Source organism: Neofelis nebulosa, chromosome 12, assembly GCF_028018385.1.
Source record: "Neofelis nebulosa isolate mNeoNeb1 chromosome 12, mNeoNeb1.pri, whole genome shotgun sequence".
Lineage (NCBI taxonomy): Eukaryota > Metazoa > Chordata > Mammalia > Carnivora > Felidae > Neofelis > Neofelis nebulosa.
Genome location: NC_080793.1, coordinates 2,072,538 through 2,094,491, shown reverse-complemented (window position 1 = coordinate 2,094,491; position 21,954 = coordinate 2,072,538). Strand labels below are relative to the sequence as shown.

The 21,954-nt window shown below is 62.3% G+C and overlaps 1 protein-coding gene across 1 annotated transcript in view; it reads right to left on the bottom strand.

The window, feature by feature from the left end:
* Window positions 1–1,383: 1,383 nt before the first annotated feature.
* Window positions 1,384–21,954, bottom strand: part of LOC131490939 (uncharacterized) — a 34,937-nt gene continuing 14,366 nt past the window's right edge. The window contains exons 3-5 of the mRNA XM_058693339.1: window positions 3,299–3,558; window positions 1,589–1,605; window positions 1,384–1,450 (exon numbers count right to left, since the gene is read on the bottom strand). Of these exons, the coding sequence (XP_058549322.1) occupies window positions 1,384–1,450; window positions 1,589–1,605; window positions 3,299–3,558 (344 nt within the window). The remainder of the gene's footprint in view (window positions 1,451–1,588; window positions 1,606–3,298; window positions 3,559–21,954) is intronic.

Here is a 21,954-nt window from a genome sequence, read left to right as displayed (position 1 = left end):
GTCTCGGGAAGCAGGGCCTGGAGTTGGCCTGGGAAGACCTCTTTCACCGCCCTGGCCCCTCCACAGGGTCCTGGTTCACCGGTCCTGGGACGAGGACCCGGAGTCCCCGGAGTCCCCGGAGCCCCCGGAGCCCCCGGAGCCAGAGACCGAGGGTGAGAAGGCTGGGGTGGCAGATGTGTGTTCACGGGGCCCGGGCGGTGCCGTGCCACCCTGGGAGGAGCTCCCAGGGGCTGGTGTGGGGCCAGGAGCAGAGACTGAGAGCCCCGGGCTGCAGCCTGCAGGGGGGCAGAGGTCCTGGTGTGTGTTCCTGGCCGCGGCTTCTCGGGGAGGCTCTGGGGTGAGTTGTGTCTCTGCAAAGGCCCCTGGAGAGGCCGGCGCTGGGTTGGGGGGGAGCAGGATGGAGGGACCCCGGGATGGAGGCCAGACCCGTCCCAGTCCAAGGGAGGCGGCCCCCATGGGAGCAGGCGTCAGAGATGCGGGGTGTCCCGGGGAGGGACTCGGGCAAGTGAGACCCGAGAGAGGCAGCGGTGGTCGCCTTCAGAGGGGCAGGTTTCTGGTCTGGGGACGGGCCGCCCAGGTGACAACATGAGGAAGCCGAGGCCCCAGCCGATCCCCAGGGAGAACCTTCCCTCCTCTCACCCTGATGCCTTGGAGCCGCTGCAACCGTCACTCTGTTTCCTTCTCAAGAGTCCGGGGCAGGAGCAGAAGCCGGTGCGGCTCCAGAGCCCGGCCCAACAGTATCGGGGGCCTCGGGGGCTCCGCAGGCAGGGGTGGTGTCTGGAGCGACTCCTGCAGGGGCCGGAGAGCCAGCAGGTGACCCGGGACCTGTGCGGGGACAGCGGGCACGTTCATTTATTTTTGAGACAGAGAGAGACAGAGCATGAACAGGGGAGGGGCAGAGAGAGAGGGAGACACAGAATCTGAAACAGGCTCCAGGCTCTGAGATGTCGGCACAGAGCCTGACGCGGAGCTCGAACTCACGGACCGTGAGATCATGACCTGAGCCGAAGTCGGATGCTTAACTGACCGAGCCACCCAGGTGCCCCTCACCAAGGTTTTTAACCATCGTACACACTCACACACACACACACACACACACACACACACAGAGCGAAGGGTGGGGGCCCTGGAGGACCCGCACACGTAGGTCTCCGGCACCTCCCGCCGCCCCTGTGCTTTTGTGGGTTTGCTCTGGTTCTCTCGGATCCTCCTCCCGGCTCCCTTGAAGGCGTCAGGTCTCCGCCCGAGTCCCTGGGTCACCCACCCACCTCTACTCTTAGGAAGACGTGCAAATGCACACCCTGCATTTCCTCCCATCTTCCTCTCGCCTCCCAGACTTGGGTCGTCAGATTTGGGAGTCGAGAACACCCCTTGTGTCTTCCCTCACCTGTCCTTCCACCCAGATCTTCCCAGGCCGACCCCGAGGCGGTCCTCGGGCTGGATTCGTCTCCTGAGGGGTGGGGGTCAGCGGACAGAGGGCAGACGGTGCCGGTGGGGGCAGGAGAGGGCCGTGGCCCACAGGCCCAGTGCCGGCTTGTCTGCCAGGGCCCCGGGCTGGGTGAGCCCCGCCGGCTCTCCTCTTTCTTACCGGGAGGCATCCTTGTCCTGAACGGGCACCAGGGAACCTCAGTGAAGAGACCACTTTGCTTTGACACGAGGGGCGGAGTGGCAACGGCTGCAGAGGACGTTGGCCTTGGATGGGGAAAGCGAGGCCGGCCACGCACTGCTGTCCCGTTCAGGTCCCTCTGCCACCCGAGTGCACCCTCAGCCGGAGGGGCTGGTTCCCGGCAGGCTGGCCGCGTCCCCCTGGAGCCCCCGGTCCCTCCTCTCTGCCTGAGGACTCTCTCGCGGAGACGGGAGCCCGTCCCACCTGTCTCTGGGGACCTCTGCTTCCTCACGTGTCACCTGGGCTGCCGGTCCCCAGACCAGAAAACTGCCCGTCTGAATGGACCACCACTGCCTCCCTCGGGTCTCACTTGCCCGAGTCCCTCCCCGGGACACCCCGCATCTCTGACGCCTGCTCCCATCGGGGCTGCTTCCCCTTGGACTGGGATGGGTCTGGCTTCCATCCCGGGGAAAGCACTGGCTTTGGCGCATTATTTGGCCCAGAGGCCTGTGAACCGTTCTGGCCCTGGGTCGTGAGGGATGCTCTCCCCTCTGTGGTGTGACCGTCCAGCCTTCCGCATCTCCCGGTTTCTGTTTGGGCCACGGGAGGACCAGCCGTGTCCTCTCTCGTGTCAGGCTGTGGTGTCACGGCATAAACAGGGGTCTCCACCCTGAGACCGTGCCCATTGTCACCGAAGGGGCCTCTTTTAACCCACCTAATCTTTAAAATTTTTTTTTTAACGTTTTATTTATTTTTGAGACAGAGAGAGACAGAGCACGAACGGGTGAGGGGCAGAGAGAGAGGGAGACACAGAATCGGAAGCAGGCTCCAGGCTCCGAGCCATCGGCCCAGAGCCCGACGCGGGGCTCGAACTCACGGACCGTGAGATCGTGACCTGAGCTGAAGTTGGCCGCTTAACCGACTGAGCCACCCAGGCGCCCCAACCCACCTAATCTTTAATCCCTTGTGATTTCAAGGTCAAAGGAGAAAACGTCTATTTGAAACGACCACAAAGTACGAAAATGAATCTGTCCCATATGAAAAGTCGGTGCAGACTCAAAGTATTTCTGGCGAGATTCCACTTGAAGGAAACCTCCAGAGTAGGTAAGGAACACGGAGAGAAAGCAGACTGGGGGTTCCCAGGGGCTGGCGGGGGCACGAATGGGGAGTGAGGGCTCAAGGTACACGGTGACCCTTGGGGACCGAGATTTTCTGCAACAATATTCTGTGGCGTGGTTCACAGTGTCGTGAGCGTGCCCAGTGCTCAGGAATTGCACAACGTAAAACAAAGAAAAATTTTTATTGAAGATTAATGTGGATTATAAGGAAACAATGAACAAATAAAGTAACAGCTAAATAGAAGAGGAGAGAAAGGATAAGGTAGAAGAGGAAGAGACATTCTGGTGGGGGGTCATGGTCCGGGAATGGAACAACAATTAGATATAGAAGAAACACCCTGTGAGAGCCTTCAGGCCCTTCATTTGTGGCTGGCATCCATGTGGGAGCAAGGGCAGTGGCAGGGGCAGGGGCAGGAGCGGGGAGAAGGGCAGTGGCAGGGGCTGGGAGAAGGGCAGTGACAGGGGCGGGGGCAGGAGTGGGGAGAAGGGCATTGGGAGGGGCGGGGAGAAGGGCAGTGGCAGGGGCGGGGGCAGGAGCGGGGAGAAGGGCAGTGGCAGGGGCGGGGGCAGGAGCGGGGAGAAGGGCAGTGACAGGAACAGAGTTGGGAGCAGCAGCGGGAACTGTGAAAGCAGCAGAGGCAGGAGCAGAAGCAGGACCCAGCTGACTCTGTTCAGGTGCCCGCTGTCCCAGCACAGGTCCCAGGTCACCTGCTGGCTCTCCGGCCCCAGCAGGAGTCGCCCCAGACTCCACCCCTGCCTGCAGAGACGCCGAGGACCCCGATGCTGTTGGGCCGGGCTCTGGAGCCGCACCGGCTTCTGCTCCTGCCCCGGACTCTTGAGAAGGAAACAGAGTGATGGTTGCAGCAGCTCCAAGGCCTCAGGGTGAGAGGAGGGATGGTCCCCCCCCCACCCAGCGCGGGCCTCTCCAGGGGCCTTTGCAGAGACACAACTCACCCCAGAGCCTCCCCGAGAAGCCGCGGCCAGGAACCCACACCAGGACCTCTGCCCCCCTGCAGGCCGCAGCCCAGGGCTCTCAGTCTCTGCTCCTGGCCCCACACCAGTCCCTGGGGGCTCCTCCCTGGGTGGCCCAGCACTGCCCGGGCCCTGTGAACACACATCTGCCACCCCAGCCTTCTCACCCTCGGGCTCTGGCTCCGGGGGTTCCGGGTCCTCATCCCAGGACCGGTGAACCAGGACCCTGTGGAGGGGCCACGGCGGTGAAGGAGGCCTTCCCAGGCCAACTCTAGGCCCTGCTTCCGGAGTTCTCCGTGCGGCCACTCTCTCTCTGGGTCCAGGGTGGCCCTCCTGGGCAACGGGGCACACGCACAACTCTGTAGGGCAGGTGAATCGGGATTCGGCCAGACGTTTCCCGATTTCATCGGTTGATTTCTGTAAAGACAGTGACCCGCGGACGGCCCGGAGACATCACAGCCCCGCCCAGTCATCCTCACAGTCCTTCCACCCTCTCCACCTGTGGCTCCCAGATGGGACACAGACCTGAATATGCACAGACCTGCCCCTGGGACACAGTGACATCCACCAGCAAGGCTCAGGATGAACCTCGAGGACAAGAAGGCCACCCCAGCAGACCCTGTCCCTCCCATCCAGCCTTGACGGGGATGTGAGCCTGACCCGCCCACCAGGCATCTGACCCCTTCATCAGTCTGCCCCTGCTCAGGTGGGCCTTGCATACATGACCCCTCCTTCCACACAGACACACACACACACACACACACACACACACACACGGGGGGACTTCGGGCCGCACAGGTCAGATCAGAGTGGTGTCGGGCTGGACTGGATGTCTCTGGGTCTCCTGTGTTACCTTTGGGTCCCTGCGAGATAGAAACCTGAGGCGTCCTGTGCAAGACCTGACCAACTGTCTCCAGGGTCGGGATGCATCGCGGCCACGGGCTCCCCTGAGCCGGCAGCCACGGGACACGGGCACACAACAGGAGAACATGTTCGTCAGGCGAAGGTGTCCCAACGAATGAGCCCAGTCGGGCGCTGTCTCCAGAACGTGGGTGCCTGGTGACCCGGGTTCCGAGTTCTGTTGGGCTCTGTTACCAGGGGGGTGAGGTCACTTCCTGGGGCCCCCTTACCCGGCTTCCTCCTTCCACAAGAGCCCCTCCCAGGCTGCAAAGGGCTCCCCTCCACCCCATGCCCTGTCCCTACAGTGACACCAACACAGCCCAGACACGTCCCCGCGAGGCCTGGTGCAGTCGGGGCTGCGGCTTTGGGGCCACAGAGCTGGTTTCAGACCTGGGTTTTCCTCCTGACCAGTGCTGGGACCCCGCACAGACCCTGGGCCTCCCGGGGCCCCCCAGTCTCCCCGTCTGCACAGTGAGGTCCTTGTGGCATCTACTTGTAGGGGCGCCATCAGGGAGCCACCTGTAGACACGTCCCGTGCCTGCTATCCCATGAGGCTCGTGGGCACACGTGGCCGTGGAAGGATGAGGAAGGGGTGGGCCTGGCACGGAACACACTCATGCGGGCCTGGGTCTGCTCCGGGTCCAGACACAGCCACCCCTCCTGCCTAGGTCCCAGGCCCTGTGGAAGGTGGAGGTGAACACGTTCAGACCCTGTGCCCTCCGGACACGCACTCCAGGGGCTCATTGCATTTGGGCTCGGGTCCCGTTGCCTGGTCTGGGCCTAGGTGCTGGGCGGTCCCCACTGTGGCTCCCAGCCTTCCCGATTCCCGGTCCCACATCCCTCTGTCCCCCCTCCCCTCCCGGGTGGACGGCCCGTGTGACCGGGTTCTAAGGGCTAGAACATGATGACCGGGTGTCATTTCCTGGCCAATTCATGGAATTTCTGGTTTCCTCTCTCCTGGGTCCATTCTCTGTCTCTGCCTCGGACTCTGTCTGTCTCTGTGTGTCTTGCAGGAGCAGGGCCTGTCGGCTCCAGGGTCCAGGTGACAACCCTCAGAAGCCTCCCTTGTGGACCATGTCCTTCATCAAGCCCGGGGCTCAGGTCCCTCACGAGGCCTCCTCGGCCCAGCCAGGGCACTGCCTGGGGAACCACTTCCTAATGAGGACCCGAGGCTCCAACAGGGAGGATCTTGACCTCGGTCCCCACACCAGGGTCCATGCTTGGCCACGTGCTGCACACCCAGGTCCTCGGTCCTCCAAGCCCCCAGGCTGCCCTCCGCTCAGAAGGACCTTGAGGGAGTAGGAAGCGTTTTCCCAGGAGGGGAGATCAGAGGGCCAGGGATGAAGATACCAAGACACAGACTCATCTATGAGCCTGTGGGACCCTTGGGACACTGTCTACTCAGCCCAGTTTACAGAAGAGGGGACGTGTCTGGGCTGTGTTGGTGTCACTGTAGGGACAGGGCATGGGGTGGAGCGGAGCCCTTTGCAGCCTGGGAGGGGCTCTGGTAGGAGCAGGAAACCGGGTAAGGGGACCCCAGGATGTGACCTCACCTCCCTGGTCACAGAGCCCAATTGAACTCAGAGCCCAGGTCACCAGGCACCCACGTTCTGGAGACAGCGCCCGACTGGGCTCATTCGTTGGGACGCCTATGCCTGACGAACTTGTTCTCCTGTTGCGTGCCCGTGTCCCTTGGCCACCGGCTCAGGGGAGCCCGCGGCCGCGACGCTTCCCGACCATGGACAGTAGGTCAGGTCGTGCACTGGACGCCTCAGGTCTCTAGCTCGCAGGGACCCAAAGGTAACTCAGGAGACCCAGAGACAGCCGGTCCAGCCCGATACCGCTCTGATCTGACTTGTGCGGCCCTAGGTCCCCTCCCGTTTGTGTGTGTGTGTGTGTGTGTGTGTGTGCATGTGGAAGGAAGGGTCGTGTGTGGAGGGCCCACCTGAGCAGGTGCAGGCTGATGAAGGGGTCAGATGCCTGGTGGGCGGGTCAGGCTCACACCCCGGTCAAGGCTGGACGGCAGGGACATGTTGTGCTCGGGTGGCCCTCTTGTCCCCAAGGTTCATCCAGAGCCCTGATGGTGGATGTCACTGTGTCCCAGGCGCAGGGCTGTGCACACTCAGGTCTGTGTCCGATCTGGGAGCAGCAGGGAGAGAGGGCGGAAGGACACTGAGGATGGCCGGGTGGGGCTGTGATGTCTCCGGGCCGTCCGCGGGTCACTGTCTTTATAGAAATCAACCGATGAAATCGGGAAACGATTGGCAGAATCCCGATTCACCTGCCCTACAGAGTTGTGCGTGTGCCCCGTCGCCCAGGAGAGCCACCCTGGACCCGGGGAGAGAGTGGCTGCGCGGAGGTTTTGGGAAGCAGGGCCTGGAGTTGGCCTGGGAAGGCCTCCTTCAGCGCCCCGGCGCCGCTGTAAGGTCCTGGTTCACTGGTCCTGGGACCGGTACTTGGAGTCCCCGGAGTCAGAGCCCGAGGGTGAGAAGGCTGGGGGTGGGGGATGGGATGCTCGGGGCCTGGGAAGTGCTGGGCAACCCAGGGAGGAGCCCCTGGGGGCTGGTGTGGGGCCAGGAGCAGAGACTGAGAGCCCTGGACTGCGGCCTGCAGGGGAGCAGAGGTCCTGGTGTGGGTTCCTGGCCGCGGTTTTTCGGGGCGGCTCTGGGTTGAGTTGTGTGTCTGCAAAGGCCCCTGGAGAGGCCGGCACGGGGGGGACCTTCCCTCCTCTCACCCTGAGGCCTTGGAGCCGCTGCAACCGTCACTCTGTTTCCTTCTCAAGAGTCCGCCGCAGGAGCAAAAGCCGGGTGGGCTCCAGAGCCCGGCCCAACGGTATCGGGGGTCTCGGCGTATCTGCAGGCAGGCGTGGTATCTGGAGCGACTCCTGCAGGGACCCGGTTGCCAGCAGGCGACCTGGGACCTGTGCGGGGACAGCGGGCACCTGAGCAGAGTCAGCTGGGTCCTGCTTCTGCTGGTTCCACTGTTCCTGCTTCTGCTCCCAACACTGTTCCTGCCATCGCCCTTCTCCCCGCCCCTGCCACTGCCCTTGCTCCCACATGGATGTCGGCCAAAAATCAAGGGACTGAAGACCTATACAGGGTGCCTTTTTTATTTTCTTTTATTTTTTGTTTATGATACTTTATTTCAAATTTATTCTCCAATCCCTGAGCCCGACCTCCCACCAAAATGTCTCTTCCTCTTCTCCCTTATCCTTTTTCTCTTCTACTTTTAGCTGTTATTTTATTTATTCATTAGTTATAATCTATATTAATCTTCAATAAAATGTTTTATTTATTTTACGTTGTGCGATTCCTGAGCACTGGGTACGCTCACAACGCTGTGAACCATGCCAAAGAATTTTGTTGCAGAATATCACGGTCCCCAAGGGTCACTGTGTACCCGGAGCCCTCACTCCCCATTCGTGCCCCCGCCAGCCCCTGGGAACCCCCAGTCTGCTTTCTCTCCGTGTTCCGTTACCTACTCTGGAGGTTTCCTTCAAGTGGAATCTCGCCAGAGATACCTTTGGGTCTGCACCGACTTTCTAAGATGGGACAGATTCATTTTTGTAGTTTGTGGTTTTTTGAAATAGACTTTTTCTCGTTTGATATTGAATCACAATGGATTAAAGATAAGGTGGGAAAAAAGAGTCCCTCTCACCCACAGCCAGCAAGGGGGAGCGCCGTCCCCATGGCCCTCCTCACCCTAAGAAGACACATAAGCCATATTCACAAAGGTTTTTAACCACAGCACACACACACACACACACACACACACACACACACATAGAGCGAAGGGTGGGGGCCCTGGAGGACCCGCACACGTAGGTCTCCGGCACCTCTCGCCGCCCCTGTGCTTTTGTGGGTTTGCTCTGGTTCTCTCGGACCCTCCTCCCGGCTCCCTTGAAGGTGCCAGGTCTCTGCCCGAGTCCCTGCGTCACCCACCCACCTCTACTCTTAGGAAGACGTGCAAATGCACACCCTGCATTTCCTCCCATCTTCCTCTCGCCTCCCAGACTTGGGTCGTCAGATTTGGGAGTCGAGAACTCCCCTTGTGTCTTCCCTCACCTGTCCTTCCACCCAGCTCTTCCCAGGCCGACCCCGAGGCGGTCCTCGGGCTGGATTCATCTCCTGGGAGGTGGGGGTCAGCGGACAGAGGGCAGACGGTGCCGGTGGGGGCAGGAGAGGGCCGTGGCCCACAGGCCGAGTGCCGGCTTGTCTGCCAGGTCCCCCGCGCTGGGTGAGCCCCGCCGGCTCTCCTCTTTCTTACCGGGAGGCATCCTTGTCCTGAACGGGCACCAGGGAACCTGAGTGAAGAGACCACTTTGCTTTGAGACGAGGGGCGGAGTGGCCCTGGAGGGCTGGGACCTCACAGGACCTTTGACTCCGGCCCCCGGACCCAACACAGCCCTTGCTCAGGGTAAGAGGTACAGGGGCTGAATGCGTCCAGAGAGGATCTCAGAGTCCCCACCTGCCTCTGAGCATCTCACGCTGTGGACATGCAGACTAATAGTAAGAGGTACATGTTGGGGTGGGGGCAGGGGACGCCCAGCTTGACCCCTGAGCTTCCCTTCCCCCTCCAGAGGCTTCACTGAGCACAGTGGACACAGCCTGCCCCCTGGTGGTCAGCACCGGCATGACAGCCCCAGGCTTGGAAACCAGAAAACAAAACACACACGTTTGTTTGGGTGTAGTCCAGGCAGCAGCCCTCCCTGGCCCTAGGGGGGCACAGGGGCAGGACCTGCGGGCTCCAGGGGCGATGTGAGGACTTCACAAGCCTCCCTTGGCCCCCGTTCCACCTCTCCTGCCCTGGTGCCCAGTTCAATCCTAAGGCTTCCTCACCCCAGCCAGGGCACTGCCTTTGAAAGCCATTCCTAATGAGGCCCCGGGGCTCCGACAAGGAGGGTGTTGACCTCGGTCCCCACACCAGGGTCCGCTGCTTGGCCACGTGCTGCAAACCCTGGTCTTCGGTCCTCCAAGCCCCCAGGCTGCCCTCTGCTCAGAAGGACCCTGAGGGAGTAGGAAGCGTTTTCCCAGGAGGGGAGAACAAAGGGCCAGGGATGAAGATCCCAGGACACAGAGTCGTCTATGAGCCTGTGGGCCCCTTGGGACACTGTCTACGCAGCCCATTTTGGAGGAGGAAGCTGAGTCCTTCTGTGCCATAGCCCCATCCACACCTCCTAGCTCCATGGGCTCAGCGTCGTGGACACAGGACCCCAAGACCCCATTCTACCCTAGTTCCTGTCAATCCCTCCGGACACTTGTGGACCCCCTGACCCTCAGCCGGCACATATCCCCTCCCTATGTGGTGGGTCCCGGGCTATTGCCAGGAATCCTGATGTCCCTGCCCCATGGCCCCACTGCCTCCAGCCGTTCTCTTCTTTCCCCCGTATTACCCACCCCCTCCCAGTGTGGACTCCCCTCTGATCTCCAGTTGGACAGTCAGAATGTGTGTGTGTGTGCACGTGCCTTTCTGGAGATGCCCAGAGGTCACAGCCTCACAGGGACGGGGTGGATAGGGACCCCTGAGCATCTCAGGGACTCTCATTCCCAAGGGGATCCCCATGAGGGGGGGGGGATAGAGGCTGGCCTAGGACTGGAGACCAGCCCTGCTCCTTGGACCCTGCACACCTCACATGTCCTAGGCCAGTCCTTGCCTCTCCTCAGGGTCGCTCTGTCCCTGGGGGTCAGACGGGGAAGTGCATCAGTGTGGCCAGGCTTACCCCAGGGGTAGATGGAGGGGAGCTGCCCCGGGTACCCAGGCCTCTCTCCCCAGGGCCGGCGGGGACGTGGGGTGGCCAGGTGTGCCCAGGGACCTGCACCCAGCACCTGTAGATGATCCAGATGGTCCGGTGATGTGCATGAATCCAACCGCTCCCCACCTGGCTGGTCCCCCATGTTCCCACCTCCACCAACTGCTCTGGGAACCGAACCTCTCCTCAGCCCCAAAAGCATGCCCGCCCCATCCAGGCAGGCCTCAGGGTGCGAGGCAAGGTGGGTTGGACATCTGGGGACACGATGGCCAGTGACTACACCCATCCCACCCAGCTGGCCTGGACCGCAGACTCCACCCCAGGGTCCAGGTGCATGGACCCTGGGACATGGCTGGGCCAGGGCTCCTGGAGGCAGCAGTGGAGGCCGACTCAGGGCAGGGAGAAGTCGGTCTGCCCCTTGCCCTTCTCCTTTCCTCCTTCCGCCTTGTCTTCCTGGCAGGACCTTGGACAGAGGTCCAGCCTGTGCCTGGCTGCAGCCCCGTGAGCAGTCAGAGGGTGGCAAGCTGCCCGGGGAGGCCGGGGGCCACCTCCAGGATGACCAAGTGTCAGGGGGCTACTGTAACTGGTCATCCCCCGGGCACTCAGTGATTTCAGCCCTTTGTATACATAAGCCCTGACCCCGGGACTGGGTCCCGGCCCCTTCTTCATCCCACAAGGCCCGCATCCTCCCCAGTGGAGGTCCCGACAGTGGCCGGCTCTCCCTCCAGCCCCAAGAACTCTGCGGCTCCAGAGGCTCTACATCTTTCGCGGCTGGAGCCCGAGCAGCCATCAGGGGCCTGGATCCGGGCCCTGGAGCCCCTCAGGAGGACAGGTGAGACCGGGCAGGAGCCAGGAGAGGGCCGAGTGGAGTCTCCTTGAGGTCATGGCCTCCTGCTCAGCCCAGACCCAGGTGTGTGCTGACCCCTAGGGCACCTGGACCCCGGCTGCCGGGCAGGCTCGGGGACAGAGACCACAATGTGGCTCCTGGTAGCTCACAGGTGTCCCTGTGCCCTGCAGCTACACCTGTCCTACCAGCTGGACTCCCTCCTGCTCGGCCAGCAATGTCTGTGGCCAAAAGGAACAGGCCACCGTCGAGGTCTGGGAAGAATGCGTGGCCAGGCAGAAGGGGAAGGCTCGCCCTCGGCTCGGGGGGTCCCTGCCGGGCTGGCGGGGGCTCTGGAGGTGGTATTCCAGCGCTCTGCTGACCAGCCTTGTGCCCAGAAACACCTGCCTCCCTTCTCTGGGCCTCACTCTCCTGCTCTGTGAAATGGGTGATGCAGGGCGATCACTCCCATGGCAGGGACAAGGCAGGTACCGGTGACGGATGGAGCACCCGTACAGGGCCCGGATCGCAGACCGCAGTGGGGAAGGGGAGAGGGGACGCCAGTGAGGCCCCGCCCCCAAAGCCATCCAGCCTTTCCATGCAGCCACCAGGGCCTGGCATGGCCCCAGGAGCGGTGGCCGACCAGACTCCGGACACAGGTCACTGTGGCCTCTTTCTCAGCAGTGGGGACCCGGGGGCGGGGACACCCAGGGTGCAGGGGTGCTCGGGGCAGCTCCTCCCTCAGAGGGAAAGAGAACAATGGAGACGTTCTCTGGGGTCCCCCCAGGCCAGGAGAAATGGGAGGAGCGCTCCCCCAGCCCAGAGAGCTCTTCCCCGTGACTATTTCCCTGGCGATGGTAGGGGGTCAGCGGGTTATACTGGCTGTGACTCTGCACTTGAATGTGTGAGCCCCCGAATTCACCATATACACTGAGAGGCGGTTTCACTGAAAACTCGGCAGGAAGTTGCTTCGGCAGCTTGTGAGTCTCAGTTTGGAGCCCTGTCCTTCCCAGAGACCTCAGGGCCTGGACTGTCCTCCCGGTCCCCCCCCCCCAGAGACCCCAGGGCCCAGGCTGTCCTCCAGGTCCCCCCAGGCGCCCCAGGTCCCAGGATGTCCTCCCAGTCCCTCCCGGAGACTCCAGGGCCTGTGTTGTCCTCCCGGTCCCTCCTGGAGACCCCAATGCCCTGGCTGACCTCCCAGTACCCCCAGGGACCCCAGGGACCGGACTGTCTTTCCGGTCCCCCCCAGAGACCCCAGGCTCAAGCTGTCCTCCCAGTCTCTCCTAGAGACCCCAGGGCCCAGGCTGTCCTCCCAGTCCCCCCCCCCCCCCCGCCAGAGACCCCAGGGCCTGGGCTGTCCTCCCGGTCCTTCCCAGAGACATCGGGCTTCAGCTCAGCCTCAGCCACCACACGCCCCGGGGCAGCCTTGGGCCCTCACGAGCTCTGTCTCTCAGGGTCCGCAAGCACAGCTCCTCACTGCCCCTGTCCCCCCAGCCGGCAGGCGACACCGCATCACCGGTGCCGGCCTGGACGTGACGATCAGCAGCTTGGACGAGAGCATCCGCCGAGCTGGCAGGGGGCACGTCCCTTGGTCCCCTCTCCGAGACCTCTCCGGGTACAGACCTCACTTGAACAACGCCTCTGACAGGAGACCATCTCTGGACCTGCCGGGGAATCCAGCCCCGGGAGGAGGCGACGACCTGCTCTGCTCTACAGAGGGGGAGACCGAGGCAGCATCGTCCTCCCAGGCCGGTGCCTGGGAATCCATGCTTGCCTGGGGGCAAATACCAAGCCCGCGAGCTCCCTCCACATCTAGGATGCCGTGGCTGTGACGACACTGCCTGGTCACGTCCCCTGCACCTGGCAAGCTGCGGTGACCCCCGACTCCTTACCTGACGTCCGGAGCCCCGAGTGAACTGGGCCAGATGCCCTCCCCGGGGTGTTCCCCTCCCCCCTCCCTAGTGTTTTCCTCCCCCAGGGAGCCCACCATCCCTGCCCCTCGAGCCCCCTGCTCCCACCGCCCCGCTCCATAGCTCCCATCCAGAACACCCTCATCTCTAAGGCTGGCTTCAGAGGTCACCTCCTCGGGGTCCTGCCAAAGCCCAGGCTCCGGGTCAGAGCGACCCGGGCTCACACCCACAGCGGGACCACGTCAGAGTCGTGTGACACGCAAGCTCTATGCCAGCTTCTGGGACCTCGGTGCTCTTTTTGCAGATGGGGTCGGCGGCTCCCACCTCCGGTGGGTGTGTGGGGGATGAAAGCAGGGAGGTGAAGGTTTCCGAAGTGGGGAAGCTTGTGGGCGGAGGGGGCTCTCAGGAAGGCAGGGGGAGGGGATGGGGAAGAAGGAAAGGCGGCCTGACCTCCCCCCTTAGACTGGTGTCCACCTCCCCCTCCTCCTGGCTCAGCCACGCGCCCGCATGAATAGCGGAGTGGAGTGTGGGGGCCAGGTCAGCAGGGTGGGGGTGTGTCTCGTTTCCCTCTTGCCCCCGTGTCTCCATACCCGCTGCGTCCAGCCGCCCTGCCTGGGTGGAGTGGCCGTGGGCCCAGGCCTAAGAGGATATGAGGGTCACTGAGCGGGCGTCGGAGATCGGATACGTGCGACCCAGGTGTCGTGGGCTCCTGCCGCGAGGTGGTCCCGTGCGCGCAGTCCCGTGGTCCCGGTGCACCTGCCCAGGCTCCACCTGCCTCGACCTTTGGTGGGAGCACCTCCCTGCCCCCAAGGCTCCCGCGCCACATCCTGCCCAAAGGTGGGAGCCAGGGGCCACTCTAGCCGGACTGGTGAAGCTCCTCCTCCAAGCGCTCATGGAACAGTCAGGAAACTGAGGCCAGGAGAGGCAGGGACTAGCCGGGGACCCACCAGGTGAGCAGAGCCTAGAGGGGCTGGGGGAGGTTTCAGGTCCTAGGCCAGGGCTTCACTTTCCCAGGGGGTTTTCGAGGGAATGAGAGCCTCTAACATCCTGGAGGACCACTGAACCCATCCCGTGTGGGGTCCTTTCCTCTGGGCATCCCCGAGTGGGCACAGGTCCACGCAATTGCATGGAAACACAGTCCCCCGCCCCCCAGTAACTAACCACCCGCGTGGGGGTCAAAGGATGAGTGGACCCTGGAGGTGACAGGGGTTGGGGAAGAGAAGAGGTGTGGGGCGGGGACCTTGTCTCCAGGGAACATGCCCATGAGGGGAGCCACGCCAGGCCGATGGCCAGGGGACCCCCAGATACCCCCGTGTGTATCACAGGCACCCCCATTCTAGAGAAGCACCCCACTCAGCTCCCGTGGTTGGAGACCTTCGAATGCGCGACGTGTTCTCATGCTGTGTCCTGATACCTCGAGGCTGTGGTCTCAGGAAAGCCCACAGGGAGAGCCTTTTCCCACCTGCAGACGGGGGGTCAGGTCTCACCCCCGAAGGCTGTGGTCATGTGCCCGGAGGGACGCAAAGGTGACACCGGGAGGCCCAGGACTGGCTGGTCTAGCCTGACACTAGCCTGATCCGACTTGTGAGTCGCACGAGCCTCCCTGTGTCTGTGAGTGTGTGTGAGGCTGTGTGTGTTTGTAAGGATGGGACGTGGGGGGGAAGCCACCCAGAGCAGGAGTAGGCTGATGGGAGGGTCATGTCCACACCCCAGGTCAAGGGTGACCGGGAGGGACAGGGTGAGTTGTGTAGAGCTACAGGACACAGGGACACATTCTGGTGTCCGTCCCCGAGCCCGGCCGGAAGCTGGGGTGCAGGTGCCCTAGGGGTCGGCACACACCTGGGTCTGGGCTGAGCAGGAGGCCATGACCTCAAGGAGACTCCACTCGGCCCTCTCCTGTGTTCCGTGCCAGGCGCACCCCTTCCTCATCCTTCCACGGCCACGTGTGCCCACGAGCCTCACAGGATAGCAGGCACGAGACGTGTCTACAGGTGGCTCCCTGATGGCGCCCCCACAAGTAGATGCCACAAGGACCCCACTGTGCAGATGGGGAGAATGGGGGGCCCCAGGAGGCACGGGGTCTGTGCAGGGTCCCAGCAGTGGTCAGGAGGAAATCCCAGGTCTGAACCCAGCTCTGTGGCCCCAAAGCCGTGGCACCGGCCGCACCAGGCCTCGCGGGGACGTGTCTGGGCTGTGTTGGTGTCACTGTAGGGACAGGGCATGGGGTGGAGGGGAGCCCTTTGCAGACTGGGAGGGGCTCCTGTGGGAGGAGGAAGCCGGGTAAGGGGGCCCCAGGAAGTGACTTCACATCCCTGGTCACAGAGCCCGATTGAACTCAGAACCCGGGTCACCAGGCACCCACGTGCTGGAGACAGCGCCCGACTGGGCTCATTCATTGGGACACCTTCGCCTGACGAACATGTTCTCCTGTTGTGTGCCCGTGTCCCGCAGCTGCCGGCTCAGGGGCGCCCTTGGCCGCGACGCTTCCCGACCCTGGAGACAGTGGGTCAGGTCGTGCACTGGACGCCTAAGGTCTCTATCTCGCAGGGACTCAAAGGTAACACAGGGAGACCCAGAGATAGCCGTTCCAGCCCGACACCGCTCTGATCTGACCTGTGCGGTCCCATGTGCCCTCCCGTGTGTGTGTGTGTGTGTCTGTGTGGAAGGAGGGGTCGTGTGTGGAGGGCCCACCCGAGCAGGTGCAGGCTGATGAAGGGGTCAGATGCCTGGTGGGCAAGTCAGGCTCACACTCGGTCAAGGCTGGTTGGGAGGGACAGGGTGTGCTGGGGTGGCCCTCTTGTCCCCGATGTTCATCCCAAGCCCTGTAGGTGGATGTCACTGTGTCCCAGGGGCAGGTCTATGCACACTCAGGTCTGTGTCCAATCTGGGAGCCCCAGGTGGAGAGGGTGGAAGGACACTGAGGATGGCCGGCCGGGGCTGTGATGTCTCCGGGCCGTCCGCGGGTCACTGTCTTTACAGAAATCAACTGATGAAATCGGGAAACGTCTGGCCGAATCCCGATACACCAGGCCTACAGAGTTGTGCGTGTGCCCCGTCGCCCAGGAGGGCCACCCTGGACCCAGGGAGAGAGTGGCTGCAGGGAGGTCTTGGGAAGCAGAGCCTGGGGATGACCTGGGAAGGCCTCCTTCACCGCCCCAGCCCCCCCACAGGGTCCTGGTTTACGGGTCCTGGGATCAGGACCCGGAATCCCCGGAGCCAGAGCCCGAGGGTGAGAAGGCTGGTGAGAAGGAAGGTGTGTTCACGGGGTCCGGGCGGTGCTGGGCCACCCAGGGAGGAGCCCCCGGGGGCTCGTGTGGGGCCAGGAGCAGAGACTGAGAGCCCGGGCTGCGGCCTGCAGGGGGGCAGAGGTCCTGGTGTGGGTTCCTGGCCGCGGCTTCTCGGGGAGGCTCTGGGGTGAGTTGTGTCTCTGCAAAGGCCCCTGGAGAGGCCGTCGCTGGGTGGGTGGGGGGCGGGGGGAACTTCCCTCCTCTCACCCTGAGGCTTTGGAGCCGCTGCAACCATCACTCTGTTTCCTTCTCAAGAGTCCGGGGCAGGACCAGAAGCTGGTGGGGCTCCAGAGCCCGACCCAAGGGCATCCGGGTCCTCGGCGTCTCTGCAGGCAGGGGTGGAGTCTGGAGCGACTCCTGCAGGGGCCGGAGAGCCAGCAGGTGACCTGGAACCTGTGCTGGGACAGCGGGCACCTGAACAGTGTCAGCTGGGTCCTGCTTCTGCTCCCGACACCGTTCCTGCCACCGCCCTGGTTCCCGTATGGATTCCGGCCACAAATCAAGGGCCCAAAGGCCTTCGAGGGGTGTTTATTGTATTTCTAATTGTTGCTCCAGTCCCAGTCACCGACCCCGTCACCAGAATGACTCTTCCTCTTCTCCCTTATCCTTTCTCTCCACTACGTTTTAGGTGGTACTTTATTTGTTCATGGTTTGTTTAAAATCCACATTAATCTTCAATAAAAATTTATTTTATATTGTGCAATTCCTGAGCACGGGGTACGCTCACGACGCTGTGAACCACGCCACAGAATTTTGTTGCAGAATATCTCGGTCCCCAAGGGTCACCGTGTACACGCAGCCCTCAGTGCCCATTCGTGTCCCCTCCAGCCCCTGGGAACCCGAGTCTGTTTTCTCTCGGTGTTCCGTTACCTACTCTGGAGGTTTCCGTCAAGGGGAATCTCGCCAGAGATACCTTTGGGTCTGAACCAACTTTTCAGACGAGACAGATTCATTTTTGTACTTTGTGTTCGTTTGAAATAGACTTTTTCTCCTTTGATATTGAAATCACAATGGATTAAAGATTAGGTGGGAAAAAGAGGCCCCTTCGGTGACGATGGTCTCAGGGTGGAGACCCCTGTTTGTGCTGTGACACCACAGCCTGACACGAGAGAGGACACGGCTGGTCCTCCCGTGGCCCAAACAGAAACCGGGAGATGCAGAAGGCCGGACGGTCACATCACGGAGCGGAGAACATCCCTCATGACCCAGGGCCCGAACGGTTCACAGCCTTCTGCACCAAATAATGCTCCAAAGCCAGTGCGTTCCCCGGGATGGAGGCCAGACCCGTCCCAGTCCAAGGGGAGGCAGCCCCCATGGGAGCAGGCGTCAGAGATGCGGAACGTCCCGGGGAGGGACTCGGGCAAGTGAAACCCAAGGGACGCAGTGCTGGGCACCTTCAGACGGGCAGGTTTCTGGTCTGGGGACCCGCAGCCCAGGTGACAATGTGAGGAAGCACAGGCCCCAGCCGATCCACAGCGAGAAGTGTGACCGGCACCCCTCTCTTGGACAACAGAGCGCAGCCCCCATCCGCGGCCACAGGCGCGGACCCTCCCCCAGCAGGGCTCGTCCCAGGACCAGCGGAGAAACTCTGGTGCAGCGTGTGGGGTGAGGCGGGTGCCAGGTAGGTGCTCTTCCCGAGCCAGCTTTCCCTGGGGCTGGGTGCTGGCCACTCAAGTCTCTTCCTCTGCATCCTGTGTCCCCACATCAGAATTTCCAAAGCGCCCCAGCCCTGGAACATGGGCCGTTTGTGAGTTTTCACTCCCAGCTTCCTCAAGGGGTCAACTGTGTGCATAAATCTCTCCTTTTTCAGGACACAAGCCGTCAAGTGGACTTTCTGGGTCAAATTTTATATCATGTGTCAGGTACAAGCCTCGGCTTTCAACCTCCACGGTCTCCCGGGCCACTGAGATCCTTGCTTGGGAAAACGGGGGTGCAGAGCCCCGGGACTGTGATCTCCAGGAGGGATCGGGCAGGCGAGCTCTGAGTGGAGTGACCAGGGTACCTGGGGTGGCCGGCCCAGCAAAGACCGTCCTGACCCCAGCCCCATACCGGCCCCCACGATGGTGGCGGTGGACGAGGAAGGAGCGGACACTCGTGTGGGTAGTTCCACAGCTGGTGCCGGAGCTGCTCTGGCTCGAACGGGGGCTCTAACCCCGGAACTGGCCCCAGGGCTGAAGCCGGAGCCGGCCCCATCTGTGCAGCTGGGGCAAGAGGCGGTGTTGGACGGGGCTCCAGCTCTAGGGAAGGTGCTAGAGCCGCAGGCACCTCCAGAGAGGACCCAGACCTGCTTCTGCAGCCGGATATGGCTCTGGAGCTGAAGCTAGAGCTTCTGCTGTGGACTCTGGCTCTGGCTCTGGCTCCGGAGTGGGTGCTGCAGCGGCTTCAGCTTTGGCCCTGGAAGTGCAGCTGGCCGTGCAGCCCGTGCGAGCGACGCAGCCGGTGCCAGAGTCCCGGGGGATCCGAGCCCGGAACCGCTGCGGGAGCTGTCCATGGTGCTGGAGCTGCTCTGGTTCGGAGCTGGCTCTCGTCGCGGCTGCGATGCCGCGCCCGGTGCCGGGGGCCCCGCTTGCATCGCCGGTCCTGGATCTGGCCCTCCGGCTGGTGGGGAAACCGGCGGGGGAGCTGGTCGGAGCCCCGGCGTTGGCTCCACCTGCGGACCCGGCGTCCGGGCGGACGCCGACACCAGAGCCGGCGCTGGAGCGGACACGGGCTCCGGCACAGGAGGCGGTGACGGAGCCGGTGCCAGAGCAGGACGTGGCTGGGATGTCGGTGCCGGAGCTGGTTCTTTGTCCGGAGGTGGCATCGGCTCTGCGTCTACCACTGGTGCCCAAGGCAGCTTTCGCTCTGGAGCGGGCGCAGCAGCTGGCACTTGCGGGGGCTTCTGCTCCGGACCCGGTATGAGAACTGCTGCTGTGGCAGGCTCTGACCCTCAACTCGGTCCGGACTCTAGTTCTGGAGCCGATGCTGGAGCCGATGCTGGAGCTGGCTCTTCCGTGCACCCTGGCACCGGCGCTACATGGGCCTCGAGCAGCTTCTCTCTCTCAAGTGGGCACTGGAACGACCACCGGGGCTGACACTGCAGTTGGCCAGAGAGCGGCCGCCGTCTCTGGAGGCAGCGCTACAGCCGGCATCGAGCCAGGGCTGGCTGGCGGGAGAACACCGACCCTGACCTTGGACCTGGCACCACAGCTAAAGCTGGAGCGGCCTCGGTCTCGGCAGTTGAATCAGTGCCGGACCTGGAGTTGACTCGAGCTGGGAAGTGGCTTGACCTCGGGCCCTGGAGCCGGCTCTGGCTGTGGTTCTGGGCTGGTGACAGAACCCGCTGTGGCAGTGGCTCAGACGCAGAGGCCGGGGCTCAGACTGACTCTGGGTCTGGAGCTTCGGCAGGAGCTGGCTGGCTCTGCAGGTCTCTCAAGCTCTTGAGCCGGTGCCGGAGCTGGCTCTCGGGTGGGATCTGGCGCTGAAGCCACTTCCGGGGCTGACGCTGGCTGTGCAGACGGTTCCAGCCCTCGAGATGCCTGTAGCTCTAGTCGTGCTGCCGGGAGCGATGAGGACCAGGTCTAGTTCGCTCCTGCCTTGTCCGTTGCTCTGGAATGTACGTCGGTCCGACCCACACTCCAGAGCTGGCTGGTGCCGGACCTGGCAAGTCGGGTGACGACAGAGCTGCCTCTGTCTCTGCAGCCGGTGATACCGCGGGTGCCTGTGCTGGTTCCAGCCCTTCCGCTGGTCCTGGAGCCGGTGCTGGAGCTGGCCGTGGTTCCGGGGCTCTCACGTGAGCCGATGTGAGAACAACAGCTCTGGACTTGACACTGGCTCAGGTGGGAGAGCCGGCCCGCGCTCCTTACCTGCCGCTCTATCTGCTGCTGGGCTTGTGCCGGAGACGCCCCTAACTCCGGATTCGATACCAAAGAGCTGGCCCTGAAGGCGGTGCGAGCTTTGGAGCCGGGGGTCGAGCCGGCACCGTGGTCGGCACCGTGGTCGGCACTGGTGCCGCAAGAGGACGAAAATTGGCCACGCGAGCGCCTTCCCACGTGCCTTTGCAAAACCAGAACACGTTCCAGCGCCGCGCAGAGAAGCCCCAGCCCGAGGATCCACCCCAGGGCGTCTTCCTCACCTGTAGACCGTATGCGTGAATATCAAATACCTTTCTTTTCTTCCCTTCCTTCTTATCGTGTAACATCTTATCGTGTAACATCATATAAGATGCATTAATAACGGCTCACTTCACATCATAGGATGTAAGTCACAGGATATCGAAGACTAGCGTGGACGTCCCCTGAGAGCTCAGCATCCTCCTCGGGGAGAGGATTTGTATGGTTTGAACTGTACGTGGGACAGCTGTGCTACGTTAGGAGGGAGGATGACTTTCTCACTCTCTTTCTTTGGAGCTAAACCTGGAGAACCTCAACGACCACAGCGCTAAACTGCCTTCCTGTTCCCACTTTAAGAGTCTCTGTCACTTGCGGGCCTTAGAGACCGAGCGCCACGCAGCGTGCAAAGTGCCTCCCCGGTCCAGGCCTCGTGTTGCGTACTGGGCTCTGCGGGCACCTCCTGGGAATGCCGAGAAGTGCGTGGCTGATGCTTTCCTGGCTGAGGACACAGGTGACCCCCCAAGCCCTCTTACCTGGAAGAGGCCAAGTTGTGGGCTCAGGGCTGCCGCTCGCGAGACCGGCCGGAAACACCGTCAGCACCCAGACTCCCGGAAGAGAAAAACGGGCCTCCCGACGCGAGGCCTCAGAAAACAAGCCAGAAACGGTCTTTTCGGAATGTGGACTTCCACAAAGGAAGTCAGTACAGAAGATGCTGTATTCCTTCTGCCATGCGTCTCGGGTGAGCAGGGGTTTTTGCCTCCTTGTCATTACCCGTTAGGACACATGCTTGATATGCTCTGTTTCCCGTACAGTCGACTCCATTGATGCTAAAAATTCTCACTCTATCGTCGGGACAGAGAGGAGGAAATTATGGCATACGCGTGCCAGAGGCAGCCACCACCTGGAAGATCATCGTTACTATTTTGATTTCTAGTTGTCCCTTGTGGGGCGTGTCATCTGAACGGGCCCACCCCCAGGCACACAGCGGCCCGAACGAGGATAACCAGGACCAAAGAGCTCCCATCCGGATCCTGATGAGCTTCCAGAGAAGTTCTGTGTGTTTGTGTGAGGGAGAAAGACAGAGGAAGAGGGAAAGCGACACGACTTCGTGGTTTTCACGCTGCTGTAAAATCCGATCGCCACTAAGTACAGAAAACGCTTGACAGAATCCAACACCATTTCGTGATACGAACGCTCAAAGCAGAAACAGAAGGGAACTCCCTGAGCGCTCCTAAAGGCCACCTACGAACAAGCCACAGCTCCCGTCACCCAGAACGGAGACAAGACTGGAAGCCTTGTCCCTGAGTTCAGGAGCAAGACGGACGAGGCCCAAGCCCCCGGCAGCAGCCCACGCTGTCCTAGAGGTCTGGGCCGTGTCGACGAGGCAAGAAAGGGGGATAACAGACATCTAGATCGGAGGGAATGAAGGAAAGCCGTCTCTAGTTGCAAAGAACATGACTGTGGACATGGGAAATCATACAGAATACACAGAAAAGCT